Genomic DNA, 21922 nt, shown 5'->3' with positions numbered 1-21922 from the left:
CTCAGATAGGCAAAAATTGATCTCAGGTCCCTCACACGTTGCATTACACTTCTAGCCCTCAGGCTGTTGTGCAACGTGCTGTGGCAGCAGTGCCTCCGTGTAAAATGAAATCACTCACAGCTGGAGGCTATGAGGAGAAAGGAATGGGAAGGCAGGCAGCTCACCCTCTCTCCTGGGGAAACTACTTCTTTGACACAAGGAACAAATGGGCCAAATAACAAGAAAGTGTGGTCCTATATACTGGACATACATACTGGTGGCAAGGGCACCCACCTCAGTGGGAATATTCTGATCCAGGGAGTTCTGATTTGAAGCACAGAAAGCCTCCAGAGAGTGGGGACAGAAGGATCACCATGAATCCTGGAGGACTACGGGTCTGTAAACCAGGGAAACAGCAAAACACCGGGCTGCACTTTAAACCCATCCCAATCACACAGCAGGGTAAGCAGAGTATTCACAGCTGATAAAAGCTCACTACCAACACTTCGGGCAGCTCAGGCTTCCATCCAGCAAAACGTCCAAAAATGCACATAAAAGGATGCACTGAAGCAGCTGAACAGAAGACACTAAAAACACAGAGATCTTCCTCTCCCAAGCCTCAGGTCTTCACGTGCTCTGTGTGAGGAAGGCTGCTTCTTGGCAGCCTGTTATCTGACAGCCTAGCTGCTGCTGAAGCTGTATGTAAAGAATACAGCTTCTCAGGGCTGATTCTGATCTTGCTGACATTGCAATATATCAGGAGTATTGCTAATACCATAACTGGAATAATTACACAACTTTAAAAGGCACAGAGGGGGAGGGAACAGAGTAAGAGGCAGCATTTGATACCAGACGAAGACACTCAGTGAGCAGTCGTACATTCAGTTCAGCTTTGTGACTCATTTTCTGATACTATTTTCTAGAGGAATTTTCTCCAATCCCTTTTTTGCACTTTTTTTTTTTTTTTGGGGGGGGGGGGGGGGGTGGGGGGAGGTGGGGGAAGAAATGTTTCCTACCAGTACCAAGGCTTTTCTTCTCTCAGTGCTAACACCTTGCATGCTCTCTGATCCTGAGGTCTGAAAGTTCAGTAAAAGCAAAACTTCAGAGCATAATTTTATTTATTTTTTTAATTAGGTATGAAATGCCTAGGCTTGATGTGATGGAAAAAGAATAAAGGCAGTGAGGTGGCCAGCTGAACAGCATATATTCCTGGTCAAGAGCTGACCAGGGCTGCCAAAGTGCAGCAAAGCTCAACAAGAAGACAAGTTGGGTGGCATCTGCAAGGCCAGGTTGGGTGCCCACAATCCATGGCAATTTGAGGCCACCCCTGGATGATCCGCTCACAGTAACTAAGAGAGGATGTCTTCTGCTCTTTCAGAAGCCCCCTGCAAGCCTTTCCTGTGCCCTTTCCAGATGAGCTATACTGTTCCTCCGTGTGTAAGCACAGCTCCTTGCAGAGCTCCGGCACTCACCGCTGCCAAGCCTCTGGGTGTGAAGTTTGTGTGCATTTCTCATGCACCAGTGCTAGACGCAATGGCCACGGCTTTACCCTGACCCATCTCCGCAGATGTCACTTCCTCACTCTTAGAGCTTGTTCGTACCCATGCAGTTTTCTCTGCAGGATGTCTTCTTGGTGGTCAAACTCAAGCGAGCAGTTCCAGGGTTCATGAGGTGTGATAGTCCATTTCAGCTTGTAAGCAGCCTCTCTGGGATTCATCCCACGAGGTCTGTATGTTCCACCAGCTTCCCATATTCTTCTAGTTGTGGTGGTGTTACATGATTCAGATATTTCTTTTAAAGGGCATTGAAGTTCTGCAGAAACTGTTCCAGGAGCAATTCAGTGTTTCAAGTTAACAAACATATCTCCTATTCTTAGTCATCCCTGAGATATGCAGTGGTACTGAACAATGAGTCAAAATCTTCTGATGTACGTGGAGGACACTGACTGGGCATGAAACTTTCCTAGAAATGAAAACCAGAACAGTTTTTTGTTTGTTTTTGAAAAAATCTAGAGACTACATCTTTCAATACATAATTTGATTTTATGGACACATTGAAATGTTTGGACAGCCACAGATACTTTAATGATGGCCTAAGTGAATTATGGCATCAATAAAAAAGTTATTTTAAAAATGACAACTGACTTGGGAGGCTGGAAAACATCAACCCGAAATTCTCAAGTTTGTGAACAACAGAAACTCTCAAAGCTCACAATTTAGTGATGCCCATACCAGCAATCCACAGCCCTGTGGACTGCATTTTCAGCAGGTGCATTTATTTGCATTTAAGGCGCCTACATCCATCTTGGCCAATGGTCCTTTTGACTAATTATACAGCTGTCAAGATCGTTCTACTTCTGTTGCTGCAATTCTGTGCTAAACGGCGCAAGGTCACCGCTTTCCTGTTAGCGTTATAAATCTTACACCATGGTCTGATTTCCTAATGGAAAAATGATGGTTACAAACAAAAATAATAATAATAATATTAATTTTAAAAAAGGCTAAAAAAAAAGGCTAAATATAACTCGGAGTTTACAGCTGTACAGTGCTATTGCATCTGTAACCTGGGCTGTCTGGCACTCCATGATGAATCCTCACAGCGTTTATGCCTAGGTATGCCCCTGGGCTTACAAAAGGCCGGGGAACAGTGTGGCAAACGTGGGTGTCCCACGGAGCCTCTTCAGAAGCGAAGTCCCGGTGGTTAACGTGCAGGGCAGACACGCACGAGTCAGCCTCCTCCCGGGAAAAACACCGTGCCGTTCAAGTGCAGGACTGCTAAATATTTGCATAGCTCTGAAATGAACCAGTTGAGAAAATCACTTTTTCTTCAGCCCGAGGATGTCCAAGTTTCCACAATTGTTCCCGGGGCGATCGAGACCGTGTGTAAACTGTGTGTAAGCGACTGTCAGAGGCGGAGGGCTTTTCCATCTCCTCACTTCTTCCTTGCCTCCCCCCCCCCCCGCCCCCAGCTGCCGCAGGGGTCCCGGGGCAGGGTCCCCGTCCCCGTGTCGCTGTCCCTGTCGCTGTCCGGTCCCCTCGGGGGGCCGAGGCAGGCAGGTTGCCGGGTCAGGGCCGCTTTCCCCTCCCACTCCGGGCCGGTGCCGGGCGGGTTGCGAGGCCCTGCAGGCTCCGGTCCCCCCGCCCCGCTCGGAAGCCGGGAGCGGGCCCTGGCCGGCCGCCAGCCGCCTCCGTCCCTCCCGCTCGGCCGGGCGGGATCCTCCTGCCTCCGTTATAGCGCCCGGCCGGCCGCAGCACAGCCGCCACCCACCCGCAGCGGGGCAGCATGTCCGGCACCAAGTACGTGGACTCGGAGGTACGGACGGGGACGAGTGGGACGGGGTGGGGGTCCCGGGCACACCGGGGGGCTGCGGGGCCGCCTGGCGGAGCGAGAGGAGCGGCGGCGAGCGGCGGAGCTGCGCCTGGCACGGCGGGGGGCGCGCCCCCGGGGCCGCGGTTTTATAGCCGGGGCAGAGCCGCCCGCAGCCCGGCTCCCCTGGGAGCGGGGCCGCCCCCCCGCTGCCCGCCCCTCTCGGTCCTGCCCGGCCTCCCCCCCCCCCCCCCCCCCCGCTCCCGGCTCGGTTCTGCCTTCCTCCCGTCCCTCCTCTCCCTCACGGCCGCTCTCCCCTCTGTCCCTCCGCAGGGCTTTCTGTACGCGGCGCCCGTGCGGGAGCAGGGCAACATCTACAAGCCCAACAACAAGATGATGGCAGACGAGCTGAGCGAGAAGGCGGTGCACGACGTGCACACCAAGGAGATCGACCTGGTCAACCGGGACCCCAAGCACCTCAACGACGACGTGGTCAAGGTGAGGGGGGGTGGGCGAGGGGGTCAAGCCAGCCCGGGCCGCTCCCCTCCACCTGCTGCGCGAAGGGAGAGGGGTCGGGTCCCGATTCCTTTATTTTTTTTGGAAAAAAAAAAAAGGGAGAGGGGATTTGGGCAGCGGCCGGCGGAGCCCCGCGGGTACCTGCCCGCAGCAGGGATGGGGAAGGGGCTGAGCCCCGCGGGTCCCGGCCGCCCTGCCTCAGCCAAGAGGGAGCAGAGCAGACGTCCCGGAGGGGGCTGCATTCGTTTCCTCCTTGCGTTTGCTTTTCCTTGGTGCTTTTCCCTCAAGAAACAAGGAAAGAGGCTAAGCAAAAGCTGTCTGCTCCCCGGTCCAGGCTCTGGTTTATAATTCGTTTTGACTGTTTTGGCAAATCTGGGCCGACGGGGATTTCTCCTCGAAGTCCCTTCAGTCAGAAAAATCCTGGGGCTGATTTTCGTCTTAGCAGTCGAGTTTTGTGCTATACGTGTGAGAACTGAGGATGCTGTCGTCTGGGCTTGTCATGAGCCAGGACAAATGGGAGCCCACCAGGTGCAGCGGGTGACTAACCACCAGCTGGCTTGTGTAGGGTCCAGCACCATCATCCTGACCATCGGTCACGATGACCCATTACTTAACAAGAGAAATGTCCTATTGTTTCAGAGGACAAAAAGGCTGGAATCTAGTTTCGGGACGTATGTCAGAAAGATGATTTGTGCTGTTCGTGCAGACAGTGCAGTAAGGTTGTGAGTAACCTCAAATTGCTCTGCCTTCAGCAGAGTTTGAAGGTGCTGAATAGGAGTGCCCGTGTTGCATATCAAGAGTAGGAATTATCCCCTAGGGCAGGGTATATCTTTAATTAAGGAGCCGTTGTCAGCTCCAGGACCTAGAAGGAAAAGGGATAAGTTTTTAATTAGTTTAGAAAAAAATCATCTGTGTACGTAGCAGTACAAAACTTCCTTTAAGTTGCCTGGTGTTAGGAAGGAGGGAGCGATTCCTTTTTCTGCCACCCGTGGGGGAGCAGCTGAGTGGGCAGGGAATGCAAGGCTGGAGAATGAGGCTGCATCACGGCTCATTGCGTACATCAACAGAAGGAGTCCCCAAAGCAACCAAACCTTCCGAGGATGAGTCACAACCCCCAAACAAGTCGGAATCGAGTGTCCACAAACTTAACTAGGGAAAGAAAGCTCCTGCTGGGACAAGAGGCAGACCACTCATGGAAAAAACTCCTAACGGACAGAAAGGAAAATGAAGCCTACGAAGCCCGTCCTGCCCTCCCTGCCTCCCACTGGGGCAATGATTAGGAAAGTTAGCCTGATTACAACCAATCGTCCAAAATGGAGTGAAAAGTTAGAATTGTAGGAATGGGAAAAGTGAGATTTTTTTTCAGTTGTGGAGCAACAAATAAATTAACCAAAACCAGCAGGCAGCCTTAATGCGGGTACCGCCTCTGTATCGGTGAGTTTCTGCTAGTGCACGTAGTCACGTCGAGACACAGGAATGTACCAAAGTGAACTTGATGTTAACCAGACGGGATCTAATTTGCGTTATAAAAGCAGCAGCATTTGTAAAAAGTGTGGGCATCACAAAGCGACATTTTTCCACCTTGTTAAAAAGATAAATAAGGATTTCTTTGATTTTTATAGGTATTCCATATAATAGGTCCAACCTGAAATGTACAGAGAGGACTTTTGCTACAGTTTAAGTTTATTCGGATACCACTTTCAGATTCAGCTTGCTAGAATTAGCCATAAAGCTCAGATCCAGTCCCTAGCAGACAGGCGCTGGGCTGAAGATACACAGATTCAGCTCCTGCCTTAGCCATCAGTCTGTGGCCCCTTCTGTCACCTATCTGCCTCTCTTCCTTCCAATGTAAATCATCCAGGTAGAGAGTAAAAAATGCACTTGGGTAACAGAAGGAGTCCCTAGTCTCGTTTGGGTGCTGAAAGACAGAAATATGTTGTTCAGGGCTGTTCTGAGGCCAGAAGCGTGGCTCAGGCTTAGCTGAGTTTTGTTTAGAGCCATTACCTTTTTCTAGATTTGGAACCTCATCATTTCAGGCATTTCTTGCCACTTGACTATGAGACACAATAGCATGGAAACTGGGGACAAGTCAGTCAACCATGAAATAGAAATGATTAGACAGAGAATGAGGAATCTGCTCTGTAAGCAGCTCTCTAAAAGGCCTCAGTGTAGTCTGCGTTCAAATACTTGCCATAGCACATTTTAAAAATAACCCTTGCTTGTGAGAAGCAGGAGGCATTCCCTTGATGTGCAACAAACAGCATCTGCAGAGCTTCCTCTGCAGCAGATAAATGGGGCAGGCAGCAACAGGAGAGGGATCCAGGCAAGGGGGCGAGGCGTGATCCAGATGCTTTACACCAAAGCTATTGGTGACAGTGACTTTGCTTACTTTTTAGCTTCACATTAGAGACCAAGTAGAAGCCAAGTGCTGTGTGATGCTTCCAGAAAAGTGGGGCAAACAATTGGATTTCTGTTCAGGGAGGGGTGGAATGGGGCCTTACTGACCCTGTGGTGTGAGAGCTGAGTTAGCCAGCAGAGTTGGCAGCTCCGTGCAGGAGGAAGCACAATCTAGTAAAATCACCAGAATTTCCTTCCTGTTCTAATTCCTTCAGCAGGGAGCGGAAAGGAAGGAAGGAGTTTCTTCCTCATATGACTGCCCTCATATGTCACTTTGGGATGCTGAGAACACACAGCAGTTGTTGAGGTACCAGCTTGTGGGGTTGTCTGGTCAAACAGAAACCAAAATAAGGATCTAGGAAGGGAGAAACAGCCTCTGAACACCTGGGAACTCTGTGGGAGTCACTTTGTTGATTGTAGAGCTATTTTCCTCAGAACTGTATCTATTTCATATGACAGATTCTACTCTTACTTGTATCTCACTGGTTTTTGTTTGTATGTGATGAAATGCAAACACCAGGAGAGAAAGCTGATTGTTGGCTATTTTTTCTGTCATTTATCATTCCCTCCCTGCTGACCCAGGGTTTGCACGCAGGTGCCTGAAGTTCTCTTTCAGGACTTGTTTGTTCTTTTGCTGTTTCCCAATGCACTATTTGTGTTCTCCAGATCGTGGCTAAATTACAGCCTTCCAACTCTTTGGAGTTCAAAGTTTCTCAAAGTATCTTTGGTCACGTATGCAGAGTTTACTGAATTTGGAAAAAGCAGAGGAGGGAGCTAGCTTTTCTGCATCTCTCTGAGAGGTTTGCTTGGGCTTCTTAGTACTTCCTTGCTCCTTGCTCACTATGGGGCAGGCCAGGTAGCCAGCCCTGCAAAATCTGTTCCTTCTGGACTAGTGAGGACCAAACGTGCAGTCACATCTGCAGCCAGATCACAATTCTTTCGTGCTGTGGTAGGGAGAAAGGCCTGTGCCTGGTGCACCATCCAGGACATAATTATTAATTTGTTTTAAACAAGTGGTGTCTATCTGCTGTTTGTTGTGTAAGCGTCCTTTTCTCTCTGGGGGAAAAAAAAAAAATAAAAAAAATCAGTACTTGGCTACAGATGTAACAATGCAGAGCTTTTGTACCAAGTTTTAAACAGTTATGTATTCGTGCCTTCCTCTTAAAGCTGATGTTGGTAAGGGCAATTCAGCTCGCTGCAGGGAAGGATCTTGAATTTTTAGTCAGATGTTGACAAGTAGCATAACACCGTGATGTAGACATTAGGGAGGACAGTATTACTCAGTCATTTTGAGCCATGTTTAATGCCATTTACAATTTCTTCCACTTTCCTTTAATTAAAAAAAAAAAAAAAAAAAAAGTTTTTTAAAAGTTGCAGTTTTATTTAATCCTTCACAATGATGGTTACTGACTGTTGTGCTAAGCACAGTGCAAGTGCATGGAGAAGAGGTGCCTAGGCAGAGCACCTCCCTTCACAGCTAGGACCTCCTGGAAGGAAGGCAGAGACTGTCCCCTGCTGTGCTCAGCTGGGAAGGTTAAGGCGCTGAGGTCTGCCACGCTGATGTGACAGCAGGTGTCAAACTGGGAGGAAGAGAGCTTCTGCTCTTTGAGAGGTTGCACGGATCTGTGGAGGCAGATTCATGTCACAGAGTTTAGGCCTAACCACAGGATGAGATGGGTTTTTCTCCCAGAGTGTGTTCCTCTCCACCGATGATACACGTAGCTCAGAGACAACACCTTACTGTTACACAGCTGCATTTAAATGAGATGATTCTTAAACTGGGTGCCAATCGATGTCCAGCTGTGGGGTTTAGATTTTAAAATGCAGCACTATTCTGGTGTTGGACTTGGCTATCTGCGTGATACAATTGTGTTCCAAGTGTTTCTTTCAAGGCTAGTCTACAATTCGGAGACTAAAGCTCAAGTTGTTACAAAGGCTGGCTTGTAGGAGGACTGAGCATGGCCCAAGAACTATGAAAAAGGTTTTTCTTGCACAGGAATTAGGAGTTTTCAGATTGACAGACACAGAATTTTGAATGGCCATAAGATTACAGATAGTAATTTAATTTATTCTAATCAAATCTCAGATCTCAAACAGAGATCTGAGAGTTTGTATTTAAGATCGTGGTATTATTAAAGCCATATGCGCTGCCTTCTTGTTTAGCGTGATGAACATGACTCATAACTCCATAGGAAAATGTTCGTTTGATGACAATGGGGACAGAGCCAACTATTCAACATGGATGTTCCTTTTGTTAGAGTTTGTTGGACACTACCTCATAGTCAGAGAAGACAAATATTTTTCCCTTCTGTTAAATTCAACCTTATTCAGAGTATATGTTAGAAAAAATTTAAGAACAATTTGAATTCCTTTTAGAATTTTTAAGCCAGTATATGGGGGAAAAAAAAAATACCACCATCTGTTGCAGAAAGTATGGCTGTCTAATACTGAAACAAATCATTGAAATCTAAAATTCTTCTATGGGAACAGGAAAATGTGTATAATAGAGTGCTCTACCCAATGAGAATTGGATCTTTGGTGTATTTTAAGCAACAGAGAGAAGAAAATACTAATGAACATGGATGAGCCATAAAACTTGTGATATCTGGAAAGCTGAAGAGAAATACAGCTCTAAAAATAGTTTCTATTTTCCACTGTTCTCAAATACCCTTATAGTAAATAGACAGTGGGATGAAATCTACATCACCAGCTAATTTTTTGAGCTGTTTGATCCAGAACTATTCTTTTCTTTTATAGACAAATGACAATAATAAAAGCATCCAAGACTGAAGAGGATTTTTTTTAATGTTGAAGACAAAAGAAAAGTGATGGCTTTTAAATTTATTTTTTGTGGGGACAGGTTTGACTCTGTTAGTCCCTTTATTTATTTATTTTTTTTTCTAGGAGATTTCTTATGAAAATGTCTTTTCATAGTTTCAAAACTAACTTCTAATTTTATGCAGTATTATTCTTGTTAGAAGTTATGTCATCGGGTTGGTATTCAAAAGGACAAGCAGTCTCAGTATCACTGTGCCCACTCTAAAGAGTGCATTAGCTGATGAAGCTCGCACCCTGTTTTATTCACGATAGCCAAGGAGTTATGCTATAGATGTTAGTGGAGCTGTACAAGGATAAGGCTTGTCTATAGTCTACTTATCTAGCCCATGTACTTCATTTTCAGATAAAAAGGAACTGATAAAGTCAGCTTCTCAGATAAGAAGTGCGAAGATACTATCGCAGTTAAAGGTGAAAGCATTCCCTGCCCAAACTCTCACTGTGCCACTTAGTTTTCCCTCAAGATTATGTTAGTATCTCCTGTAGACCTCAATCTCCTATTGTTTTATCAAGTCCATGTCCATGTCCTTTCCAGTGCAATTTATAATAAGACTGCAGCTGTAGACCAGCAACATCTTGATCTTTGTGAAGTATTAAAGAAAGAGTTGCCTCATATTTAAGGGTCAGTAACTTAAGATCTTCCAGTAGAAGGACAGCCTTCTAACAGAAGAAATGCAGAGGCCAATCTTTTTTAAAGGAACAAAGCAGTCACTGGGCACTCACAGCAGTAAGCACACTCAGGTAGAAAAGAGGGGAAATGGTGAGAACAAGTTACACAGATTTGCTAAAAAATAATTGCAGCAATTAACAGGAACCTGTTTATGGATAGTATACGTAGGTAAAAGTCTCCTCTCATTACACTCTCTTACAAATGATACAACTGATAGAGATAAATAAAAAAAGAAACAGATTTCATGTATAAAGCCCCATGTGAAGTTGCCTTTCTCTCTCCATGTGATACTACAGAGTCCAACATTGCTATATTTCCATTTGCCATTACTGCCCAAAATTAGGAAGAATGAAGCTAGAGCAAGTTCTAAAAAGTTATATTCAAGGCTAGCAATAGTGATATCAATGTTATTAATGATATAAATAACATATGAATATCTATTAATGGCAATATTACCGTAATATCAGATCTATAAAACTTTCAAATGGTATTGTATTGGAGGGCAATATAAGTATATAAAAATCTCATTAGAGGATACCTTTACTTTTATTAATGTTTCTGAACTCTAGTTAATTCCAGACCCCATTGGAATTTATTTTAAAAAACCCACCTCCCATTAGTTTTAATATATTCCAAATTTCACCCCACTGTTCATGCTGAGGAATAAGCATCTTTAAACATAGAGACACAGACAAATATATATGCCTGCACTTACACAAAGGTATCTCGGAGTTTTTATCTAAAGTAGCTGCATCAAATGAGGAGGAACTGTGGAACATGAAACAAATAATAAACGAAGGAAGCTTCATAAGAGTTTCACTTTGGGAAAATTGCAATAACCTCCCAGCAGCCCAGTTTCCAGGGAGGAAAGCAGCCACTTCATTTTCTGACCACTCACTCTGACAGCATCGACCTGTTTGCCAAGGAACTGGCTGATGCGATCTCCCCACCTGCGCAGGAAGTTTAGCTGTGTTTCAGAGGCGTGCAGATGTCTCCTCAAAGTTGCTATTCTTTCCTTCTGCTGAGCTATACTGAGAAGCACACACAAGTGCTTCAGGAAGAAATCTCTGGAGAATGCCTGGTTGCTGCAGGGCTGACCCATTGCCACCAGTAGCATATTTCTTGTGAATACTTCCGCAGATTTAGATGAGCCTGCCCATCTGATAAAACAAAGCCCATCACCAGGGCTTCTCTGGTATGTAATGAGTAATTCAGCATCATCAGAGGTTCTCCTCTTGGTAATTAGTAGCAAAGTTTGGCAATTTTAATTGATTTTTCTGTTTGTGAAGTGGTGATCTTGCAATCATAACCCTTTTCTAAGTCATGACATAAGTTGAAATTGCTCATAATCTGTCTGAATATTTGTTATTTGTGCAGCAGTGGTCACTCCTGACAGGACAAGGTTTTCTGGCCTAGCTAGAAGAGTGCAGTCCTTTAACTCTGTTTTCCAGCATTAATATCATGGTTTTTTTAAAGCTTTATTTGCTTTTTTGGTGTACTCCATAGTATTCAAGAAAGATTCCCTATCTCCATGAAGAGATCTGCCAGGAGAACACTCTTTTCCTACAATACAATGGAAAGTAGGCACAGGGAGAAAGAGAATGTAATGCAAATTCCTCGGTCAGTTTGAACAAAAAACTGGGCTTGAACTCTCCCATGAGAGAACCTTGTCCTTCTCTGGGCACAGCTGATGCTCGTGTTTTGCATTCACCTATGCCATAGCCTAAGGCTTATACAGATACTCTGGTGTAGAAGTCGTGCTTTTATAACACACCTGACAGCCATAAAATATCTAGGTGTTGTTAAGCTGTATGTTTTCAAGCACAAAGTAATCAGCTTCTCTATGTAGTACTGATAAATGTTTGCTTGGTGGAGACTGCACAGTGTTCTTAAAAAAAAAAGGGTGGACTTTCTTTTAGGGTCAAAACAAATGAAGTCACTGTTCAAGTTCTGTAATCCCATGCAACCTAGGTCTAGACAGACCTACTCAAGCAGAGCAAGAGCTGTGCTGGACAGCCAGGCATCCTCCTGTTCCTCTTACACGTAGGCCTTGAAGCCATGAGGCACTACCATGTCCCACACCCTATACCTCCAAAATCGTGAAGTCTCCTGAGGGGTGAGGGAAGGGAGAGGAGCAGCTCTATCCCTCCAAGCTCCGACACCTCCTGTGCTCTTTCCGTCGGGCTCAGTAGAAAAAAACCTTATATGCTTTTCTGTCGTTTTCTGAAAAAATGTGGCAGTGGTCAGGAAGACAAGCACCAGCAGATGTGGAAACATGCTATTTCAAAGAGACAAGGAAACATTTAAGTGTTATTTTCTTTGGTTGAATGTTTTCTTTAAGGGACATTGAGTGCTTTGGGAAATTTTGTAAGTTGCATTTGTCACAACAGAAAAAATGATGGTATCTGCCTTTTGTTACATGACTGTTCTGAGTCTTAAAGAGACACAATATAATCTGAGGAAACATTACTTATGGGCTTAGTATCAGGGAAAATACTGTTGTAAAATAGCACGGGGTAAGCTGTAAAGACAGTGTCTATACTCTGTGTTAAAAATGTAAGGAAAGCCAGTTTGTGACTCCATCTTGCATAAATATGTATTCGTACATGTCAATTATTCATCATAGACCCAGCTTTCAGTCTGGCTTGAATCAGCCCTTGTCTGGCAGAACACTTAAGCATATTGACATCAGTGAGACCATTCCCATTGTTCAGGCTGTGTGTGTATTTCAGCTGTTTGCCTGACTGCAGATATGAGACATCAGTCAGAAGACATCCAGTAAGAACCTGAGTATCTTATCACTGACTCTGAAAAATATTGACAGCACTCAGAAATGCAGGGACTCTGAGCACTTGGTGTGTTCCTCCTCACTAGAGCAGTGGTGATATCTCTGCTCACCTTACGTTGTGAGCACGGCAGCAGCACACATACTGCACGTGAAGATCTGAGTAATTACAGTTGCAGAAATGTGAATTAGACCAAAGCCTTCATAAAATGCTGGTGGCTTCAATATTTTTTCTGATAAACCCAGCACAATAAATTTGCTATGGAATGGATACCTCAAAGGACAAAATTTGAGGAGAAGCATAACTGTTAGGTAGGCAGCTTGAGGTTGGAATTTAACGTGTCTTTCCAGCCTGCCAGATTTTGGTTGATAGGGACTAAAGTGGCAAGGTCAACTATTTTCATATGTAAGGCATATATTCTTGAGTCAACTGTTTCATTTTTTTTCATGGTTTTGGGAGTATTTTTTATTTGTTTCTTTGTTTTTTTGTGTGTGTTGTTGTGGTTTTTGTTTTGTTTTGTTTTTAAAGCTATAACTTCACACTGTTAAGCTTTTTTAATTAAGAGGGTTTTTCTTTAAACAGACTTTGAGAAAGAAGGCAAATCCTCCATACCATTTCCCTTTGTTGTAAGTAAATCTCTTTTAGAATCAAAGCAGGTCCCTTAATTTCCTGATAAAAGTTTAATAAACACATGCAGAGCAAAAGAAGCTGCAATAATTCTCATAGCAGAATCAGACAAAAGCTTCAAGCAAAGTAAAAACTGGCTTCACCAAGCTGAATAGTAGGAAACAAAGAATAGCTGAAGTCAGGAAGTGCATTGTAGGCATGGGACAGAAGTTGATAGTGTTTAATAGCTTTGGCTGAAACAGAAGGCTGCAGTGAGTTATTAGCATCCTTTAGAGGGTCAAAACCAATTTCCTTTACTTCTCTCCTTGTCACAAGTGAACGTGCCTGTATTTTCATTAGCTTGGCAAATAATTCCCAGTTGTTTCACAGCACACCCTGATAGCTCTAGAGGAACAAACTACATGCTGTAATCTTCACAACAGGACCTATGCCTAACCTAAGCATGCCTTTACATGAATAAAGCAGAGTCCTTCATAAATTTACATATATTTGATGCTTTGGCAAAAGTGGAGTCAAGAAAATTACCCTAAATAGAGGTATCTTATCCTTGTGAGCCAGTTAGGTCCGTTTCCAGAAATTAGCGAAGAGCTGCAGAGTGTCTTTCTTCCCTAGGATTGTATTTCTGGCCGCTTCTCTTTCTTCTGTCACTCCTATTTTTAATTTACTTAGTTCATTTGGACTCCCGTTATCAGGCTGATGACACTCACCATTACTGAGTGCTGTTGAACTAAAAACCAGAGGGGAATGATAGAAGAGACTGAGGAGTGAGTAACTGAAAGAAATACAGCCCACAGCAAGGCAAAGTGCATCCAGTCACCTATTTTCTCTGCTGCTTTCTGAGGACAGATCCCTGGGAGTTAAAAACAGGATCTTTCATGGGAGTGGTTCAGCGCAGGAAGAATCTGGGTGATATCTCAGTTCCTGCAGTGTGAGGACTTATCTGCACTGCCTGAACGATGAAATAAATAGCACATTTCCCAGCCAGTGGGATTTGTACGTGATCTGGTAGCAGCTGAGACGTGGAAGAGCCCAGCTTACCTCAGCCTATCTCTACCTCAGGATATCTTTATACTTTATACTGCTCCGGGTAAGCCTGGATTTGGACAGCACTGTAGATGTTAGCATTCCAGCTGTAGCTGGACTCTCTTGACATGTATGTTATTTCATAACATTATTGTGGCTTTTAGATGGACAACAGGTTCATTTTAACCTGTTCATCTGAGAGTTTTTACAATTGCCAGGTAATTTTTCTGTCTTTTCACTCTCAAATTCAGTTTGATATTTCCCATATGCAAAGTGGAGCACTGGGGAACATGGGACTTGAGAAATAATGAAATGGGAAAGATGTGGTAGGGAGACATCAGTTATGGTTCCTATGGCACCATCTATTTGGGCTCTGTGCATTGGTAGAAACTTTCATAGCACCGTTAAAATTGCTCCAGGGAAGGACTCCACCAACTCTGGTGATTGCTGGTGGCATAAATACACTGCTAGTACAATCTCAGACAGATTGATGCCCGAGTACTGTTAGGACAACTGTGTATGACTTGAGCTGGGAAGCCCTGGCCAAGGATATATCGTGAATGTTCTGACATTAGCATCATCTCCTGGAATGAGGACAATGCTGCCCATCTGGAAATGTTATATGGTCAGATTCTTCTGTCAGCTCCTCAGGATTAACTCTGAGGACATCTTGGGTCACACAACGGGCTAAAACCATCAGTTTCTGAGAATCGGGATTACAGAAAATTTACTATTTGATTTGAAAATTGATGAGTTTATCAGCTTCCATTTTTCAGTAAAGCATTCATTGTAAGTAATTATTTTTAAAGGAATCAAATTACAGGCCAGTCGTAATATTTATTTGCAAAGTTCTAGGAGCTTTACGTTAAGTTACGGTTTCTTCTTGCATGCCAAAAACATGTTTTGCTGATAAAAAATAGTTCCCACTTAGCTAAAGATATAATCATGAAAAGGAGCTCAATGCAAAGCTGATTTCCTGGTGAGATTTAATATTTCCCTTATCAGTTAGTTGAAATCACAAAAGATAGACTCCACTGTAACTGAGCAGAATATAAGGACTTTGGGCATGACCCTGAATGCCCCTTGATGCACTGAACTGCTCTATGATAGCTACGTGCACAAGCTGTCTCTGCCAATGATCAACGTGATCAGCATCAACGTGATCGTTGATAAATGATCAATAAATTGCCATAAGTTTTAGAATAAGGAGTCTATGTAAAACCTATGAGGGAAAAAAAATAGTCTTCTTGTAATATTTTTTGATATATAAATATGTAATGATATGTAATATATTTTGATATATATTTTTTATATATTGCTAAAATCAAAATCATCTTTTTTTTTTTTTTGTCAACATCTGCTGATTTTTATTATCTGATTTCAAGGCTAATGTTGATAATAAGCCAAGAACAGTCATTTGCTTTGAAAATGAACTACCATGCAATACAGGTTACAATGAAAAGCTTGCTTTTGAATTGCTGCAAAAATAGATACTGTAAACATGCTTCCCAGTGTATTCCAAAAAGAAAACAAAATTGGGCATACATTTTTCCAACAAGTGCACTCAGTTGAATAAGATTGATTTTGGTGAATAATATGCAGCTCTTGAAAACATCTTAGTTTTATTTATTTATTTATTTATTTTGAGATTAGATAAAAGACAGTTAGATACCATCATCAGGAGATACTGTTGACTTCTCCGTGTCTATATCTACAATTTCTTGTCTTTCTGTTGCGATGCAGTCCTAAAAATTCAGTGATTGATACCAGGGCATCTGAATATGGATGCCCTTCTGGAATATGAGTTCACAATACATCCTTGCTCTGTGTTTCTAGACTGCAGATAACTTCTAATAACCAATTCATATAATTATTTTATGGCTAATGTACTGCATAAAGCTAATTTTGTGTCATTTATTTAGTCTTCAGTGTGAACTTTTATATCTAATAAGGCCACAGTGAAAATATAGGACATACTATTGCCCGTGAAGCCCTTACCAGAATTATTTCTGATAACTATAACTATATAGAGTTATTACAACTATATAGAGTTATTTCTACTAGAGCTTCAGTATCGGTCCCACTGAAATTACAGAGCCCAAAGAAGTTCCAATTTCTGTCTTAACTCAGCAACAAATGTAGGGTCCTGTATATGCTGTTTTTATACGTAGTTTTCCAGAAAACTGTTTTCCAAGATTAGTACTAAAAATTCACGTGACCTACAGAAGTGTAGGCTATTTAATACATACAGAAATACTGCAGGAGAGAACTGTGACTAAGACTCTCTCTTCATTTTCTCTTTTTGTGGTTATTATTTAAAATTATGCTGTTCAGTTTCAGAAATTCCAGACAGACTGTTGGCTCTGCATGCCTTCACAAGAAGTGCATGGAGCTGTGCTGTGTTCATTAGGTACTCAGCCGATGCAGATGCTGCCATTGATTTTTGTGGGGACAGAATTTCAACCCAAATGCTAGCTTAAGGTATGATGGCGATGATCAGGATGATGATGAAATCCCATCGAGAACAATCACAGATCACTTTCAAATCGCTAAAACCTCATTCAGTGCAGCAGGTAAAGAATAGAGGGTTTGTAGTTTGTTTATCCAATATCTGGAGAGATGCATTGACCTGAGCAGGAAAAGTGATGGTTATGCCCAGTACTGAGCGGGAAGAGTGACATTTGGTCCCAGTAACACATTAAATTAAGCCAGCTTGATGTTAGGCATTTGGGATGTCTGACATCACATCTGATTCAGAAATTTTCTCACAGGGACTTTAAAACTCTTCAAGCAAATTGCCCCTAGATTGCATACTCTTAATTTGGAATTATCTTTTCTTGATAAAACTGGAAGGCCCAGTGATTTTATAGTATTTTTTCCTTTGGAGTGAGTTGATAACTTTTGTATGGAGCTGACTGAAGATTCAATGGGAGAGAGGGAAAAGATTTTTCCATTTTTAAATGAAAAGAAATGATTTTGAGCCTTTTTCTACAGTATAAGCAATATTTACACAGTATATTTATATTCACCTCCTTTCAGCCTGCAAAGGTATGCCTGAGATTCTGAGTCCTCTGGCCCATATCATGCTTAGCCTGCTCCTGTAAATCATCACTTATGGCAGCAGCATCACTGGACTTTGGGATCCAGTCCTAGGAATGTATTTTTTTTCCACCTAATTTAAACAATCATTTAGTTTCTTGCAGAGGCATACTGTTGTGATGTTCTTCTCCCTTCTGAATGCAGTACCTATACAATTTGTTGTGCTGACTAAGTTAAATATCCTGTATTGTGGGTTATATCAAACACGTGTTTGTGTGACATGGAGCTGAACTATCACCACAATTCTGTTAATTTTCTAATAGAAATGTTATGACAATTAGGCTTCCTGAGAAAGCTCAGTATTTCAACATAGGGCAGTAAAATATACATGCTGGAATGTACTGCTTCCTTAGGTGACTTTTTGAATGATTTATGAATAATAGTCAAAACCATGAAATATGTGGAAGAGTGTGTTCCTTCTAAACATTAATATGTTGGCCTATGTCTTTCACGAACAGAGGGTTATCACATAAACAGGATAGAACAAAATGGCTCTAATGTGAAGAGCCTCTTTATATTTAACAGTTCTGAAGAGCTCCCTTACCCTTTCAGAATAAAAAGGAGCTCCATCTGATGTCAATCTAAATCCAGCATTTTATTTTTCAGGCTATTAAGAACTATCCATAACATTTCAAAAAAAAAGCTGTCCTTAACATTTATTAACTGTCAAAAATTAGCAATGCTTTACAGGGTAAGATGGAAAAATCAGACAAATAAAACAGATTTTATTGATGCATGCTTAAGGTGCATAAAATGTCAAAGTAGTGAGCACATTTATTCCATTTGTAAAAATGTGAAATGGTTAAGTTAGGCAATGAAAGCATGATGTTTCTCTTCAACTGGTTCATCTCTTAAGTAGACCTTAAGGGCACTCTGTACCCTTAGGGCTGTAGGAAGGGATGAAAAAATATTCAGTTTTGTGGACAGTATCTAAAAGTTTTGAGCTAGTCATTGAGACTTGCTGATAATCACTGGGAGAGGGAAAAAAAAAAAAAAAAAAAAAAAAAAAAAAAGGGTTTTTAATTATTAAAAACAATATAATAGCTGATATGTTGAAATGGGTCGAATCATGTCGGGATGTAGGGATTACGTGTTTCAGAGTTTTGTTGCAGGGGACCATTGCTTTCCAGGTGAGGGGTTTCTGGAATCTACACTTAATAAGGACACTTGACTGACCTGATTTTGTGTTCTTTGATGCAGATTGATTTTGAAGATGTGATTGCTGAGCCAGAGGGAACACACAGCTTTGATGGGATTTGGAAGGCCAGTTTTACCACCTTCACTGTAACAAAATACTGGTTTTATCGTTTACTGTCAGCAATCTTTGGCATTCCTATGGCTCTCATCTGGGGCATCTACTTTGCCATCTTGTCATTCCTGCACATCTGGGCGGTGGTGCCGTGCATAAGGAGCTACCTGATTGAGATCCAGTGCATTAGCCGCGTCTATTCCATCTGCATCCACACGTTCTGCGACCCACTGTTTGAGGCTATAGGCAAAGTGTTCAGCAGCATCCGAGCCACAGTACGGAAAGAGATCTGAGGGACATTTCAAGAAAAGCCATCAGCCTAGAGAGTGGGTGGGAGTTTTGTGTTGGTTGGGGTGTTTTGGTGCCAGTTTCATTTCCCAAAGCAACATAACAGCAACTGGTGGGTTTACTGGCCCAAAACAAAGAATCACTTGCTCCGTTTCTTTTTCTACTGTGTATTCTTACTGGACTACTTGCTTTTTTATTATTACTTTTCCCTCTCCTTTCAGCCTGCATTTCAAACTAACCATCGATGGCTATTTCTCCATGTCAGTTGCGTATCATTTTGCTGGCTGTTCAGTTCAGAGACAGAAGTGTTACGTTGGGTGCCTTTTTATCTCACTGTTCATTCCTTGTAAGACAAATCCATAGAGATACCAAAGAATGACAAAAATGTTTTCCAACACTGTAATGCCATTCATTTAATTGTGGCCAAAGAGTGCAGAGCTACTGCAGCAGAATGAACGTGACAAGCTGGCAGGTTTTAGCAGAATGTTCTTTTTCAATTGTGTTGTCAGTTGACTACAGCGATTTGCAGTCGTGATCAGGTATGGTGTACTATGAATACACTGGTTAAGTAAACAAATTACTTAATTAATACATGACCTGAAAAGCTAACGCTTCATCAGGCTGGAACCATGGACATGTGAAAGCTTTTCACGTCCATAAAAAAGCTTCTGTCTGTGCCTTTCGCTCTCTCTTGGAAGTTTGCAGCCAGTTGTTTCTCAACCTTCTGTGGAATTGTATAAGCAAACTGCAGTTGAAAACTAAAACTGGTCATTATAGAAATGTTTTCCTAACTGTGACTTATGACACATCTCTTAGCTAGCATTTAGGTGCTTATCTCATAGGCTTCATTTTTTTTCCAGAGTATTCTTATAACTACATATTGTAAGTATGCCAGAGATAACCCCAAGTTACGAGAAAAATGAAGGTGTGCCAAACACAAGCCACAAAATGCCAAGGAGAAGCTGCCTCTGAGAGAAACTTTCCTATCAGCTTTAAAAACTTTCCTATCAGCAGAAGTCAGCATGCCACTAGCACACAGATTCTTTTCAGGAGAATTGATGCTTTGCTGAGTCTAAACTAATCCATCATGAGAGATGGGTTAGAGCTTCAAATCATGGGTTTGTTCGTTTTTAGACGGGCTGCAACATCAGGAAGTCTGAAATGGAGGGTGTTGTGTGAAGCTAGCCTATGTTGCAAGGTGCAAGGCCAACAAAATAGAGCTCTTGCAACCTATTCTGATGCTGTGACCTACAGGATCCTACAGGAGCTCCTAGAGGAGCTTTTAGCCCTCATGATAGTACTGTGTTGAGAGATACTGCCTGTATCCTCATGTGGTTTGTGTGAAGCTTTTGTAAAAATAGTTGTGAGGCTGATAAGCTTTATTGTATACTGACCTGGGGCCTGAGCCTGCTCCAGTTGGCACCTACAGCAAACCAGTTCTTGACCTCCAAGAGTGCAGGACTTGACCCATCGGGCTGAGCACGGAGCTGTCTGGTACACCTGCAGCTTTTTTATTTAGCGCTGATATTTCACTTACTGCTTTACCTAACATGGGGTTCTTTTTCTACCAAAGCATTGAAAACGTTAGGAAATGCTGCATTTTTTAAAGGGGGTGGGAGGGAGAGAAGAGGGGAGAGGGTGCACAAAAAGTTACAAAGCTATTAACTACTATTGTTTGCATTTAAAACAGACACTGGTATGGATATAGTTTTATGTTTTTCTATGTACATAGTGGAGAGTGTACTATTATAGATTTTTTCAGAATTAAAAACAAGCAAGATTATAAACAAGAAATATTTTATCTTTTTATGAGGAAAATCACTCTGAAGAAAACTTTGATTTATCTTATAAACTGTATATCCTGAAAGATGTCTGTTCACTTAGATTTATTAGTCCCTAATCCAAATACATTGCTGATCTGATACATTTACATTGTTGTTATGTGCTTACAGATATAACTGACACTTTTTAAATTCTGCATGTACATTAAAGACTACAATAAAACAATGTTTAATGGTAGCTGTCTGACTTCTTTTTCCTTAAAAGTCATGTGAACAAATCTCATGTTTTGAGGAAGAAAAAGAACAATTTTGATAAAGAAACAGAAAGCAGTCCCATTTGTTTCTCAAGAAAGAACATGCAAAACATTTGTTGTTTGTGTTCCAGGATCCAAATGAGGAAGTTTCTTCCCAACAGAAAATTCCATTTCTCTCCCAAAGAAATATTTTCTGTTGCTAAGTAGTGCAGTGCATACAGCATTGAATAGGGACCCCAAGCTTGCTTAAAATGCTTGAAGATGACAAATTCCTTTGCTTGTAGTTCCTCAATTTCCTCACATTTCAAATTAGAATAATGAAATTTACCTGCAGGGAATTTTAAGATCCAATAAACAAAATAGTATCATCATACAAGTTGCTTATCCTTCATTGTACTTTGGCCATCCAAAATTCAGTCCTAGATTATCCCGACAGCTTTTCAGAATTGTTTAAAGCCTTCTTTTTGAGTCCAGTGGAAACGGGATATTTCCTAATAAAAGCTCATTAGCCTAAGTATTTAGCGTATGGAAATAGGGGAGTGACAGCTTATGCTGAGCTGTGTACAAACCTAGCTTGTGACAGGACACTTCCTTTCTAAGTGGTTATTGCACAATACCTGTCACAGCATTACCTAGTACACAGAAGTCCAACAAAACAGGCTATTACATTTTGGCCTGCCAATCTAGTAACCAGCTTTTAATAGTCAAATGGAAAATAACAGCCTGAAGTACTCTGTCATGTGTTTCCCAGTAGCAGGTTGGTGTATTTAATTACCATTGGCAATTAGTCCAACGGTAGCGAATAGTACATTAAATTGGACTATGAATTGTGAAAAAATATAAATTGTGAAAAAATATAAAAGGTATTAAATTTTTAAATGGGAAGTTGTAAGGTGAACGTAAAGCAAGCAAACATTCCAGTATTCAAAAACTCTTTTTCTGAAAAGAGCCCAGCAGATTCAGCACAGACGCATCCATTCACCATAACCATGTGCCATGTTACCTCTCCAGGACTGTTTGTCCTGGATGTGCAGGCTCACCTTGCGACTGTGCTGTCTGCGTGCTTTGCAAGGCAGCAGTCACAGGGGTGTTCTGGCGGGGAATCTCCTACC

At 42.2% G+C, this 21922-nt stretch overlaps 1 protein-coding gene across 1 annotated transcript; it reads left to right on the top strand.

The window, feature by feature from the left end:
• Window positions 1–3121: 3121 nt before the first annotated feature.
• CAV1 (caveolin 1) lies at window positions 3122–20794 on the top strand. Its single transcript, XM_035337179.1, has 3 exons — window positions 3122–3291; window positions 3619–3783; window positions 18439–20794. Exons 1-3 carry the CDS (start codon window positions 3262–3264, stop codon window positions 18778–18780), a joined length of 537 nt encoding a protein of 178 aa, XP_035193070.1. The 5' UTR covers window positions 3122–3261; the 3' UTR covers window positions 18781–20794.
• Window positions 20795–21922: the final 1128 nt, after the last annotated feature.

This window comes from Oxyura jamaicensis, chromosome 1 (genome assembly GCF_011077185.1).
Source record: "Oxyura jamaicensis isolate SHBP4307 breed ruddy duck chromosome 1, BPBGC_Ojam_1.0, whole genome shotgun sequence".
Lineage (NCBI taxonomy): Eukaryota > Metazoa > Chordata > Aves > Anseriformes > Anatidae > Oxyura > Oxyura jamaicensis.
Note: the sequence above shows the minus strand (reverse complement) of the source record. Positions and strands in the feature narration are given on the sequence as shown.

Coding starts and splice junctions, on each gene's coding strand:
- CAV1 (XM_035337179.1), top strand. CDS start 3,262: ATGTCCGGCACCAAGTACGTGGACTCGGAG. Junction 3,292..3,618: donor CCAAGTACGTGGACTCGGAG/GTACGGACGGGG, acceptor GTCCCTCCGCAG/GGCTTTCTGTACGCGGCGCC. Junction 3,784..18,438: donor TCAACGACGACGTGGTCAAG/GTGAGGGGGGGT, acceptor TCTTTGATGCAG/ATTGATTTTGAAGATGTGAT.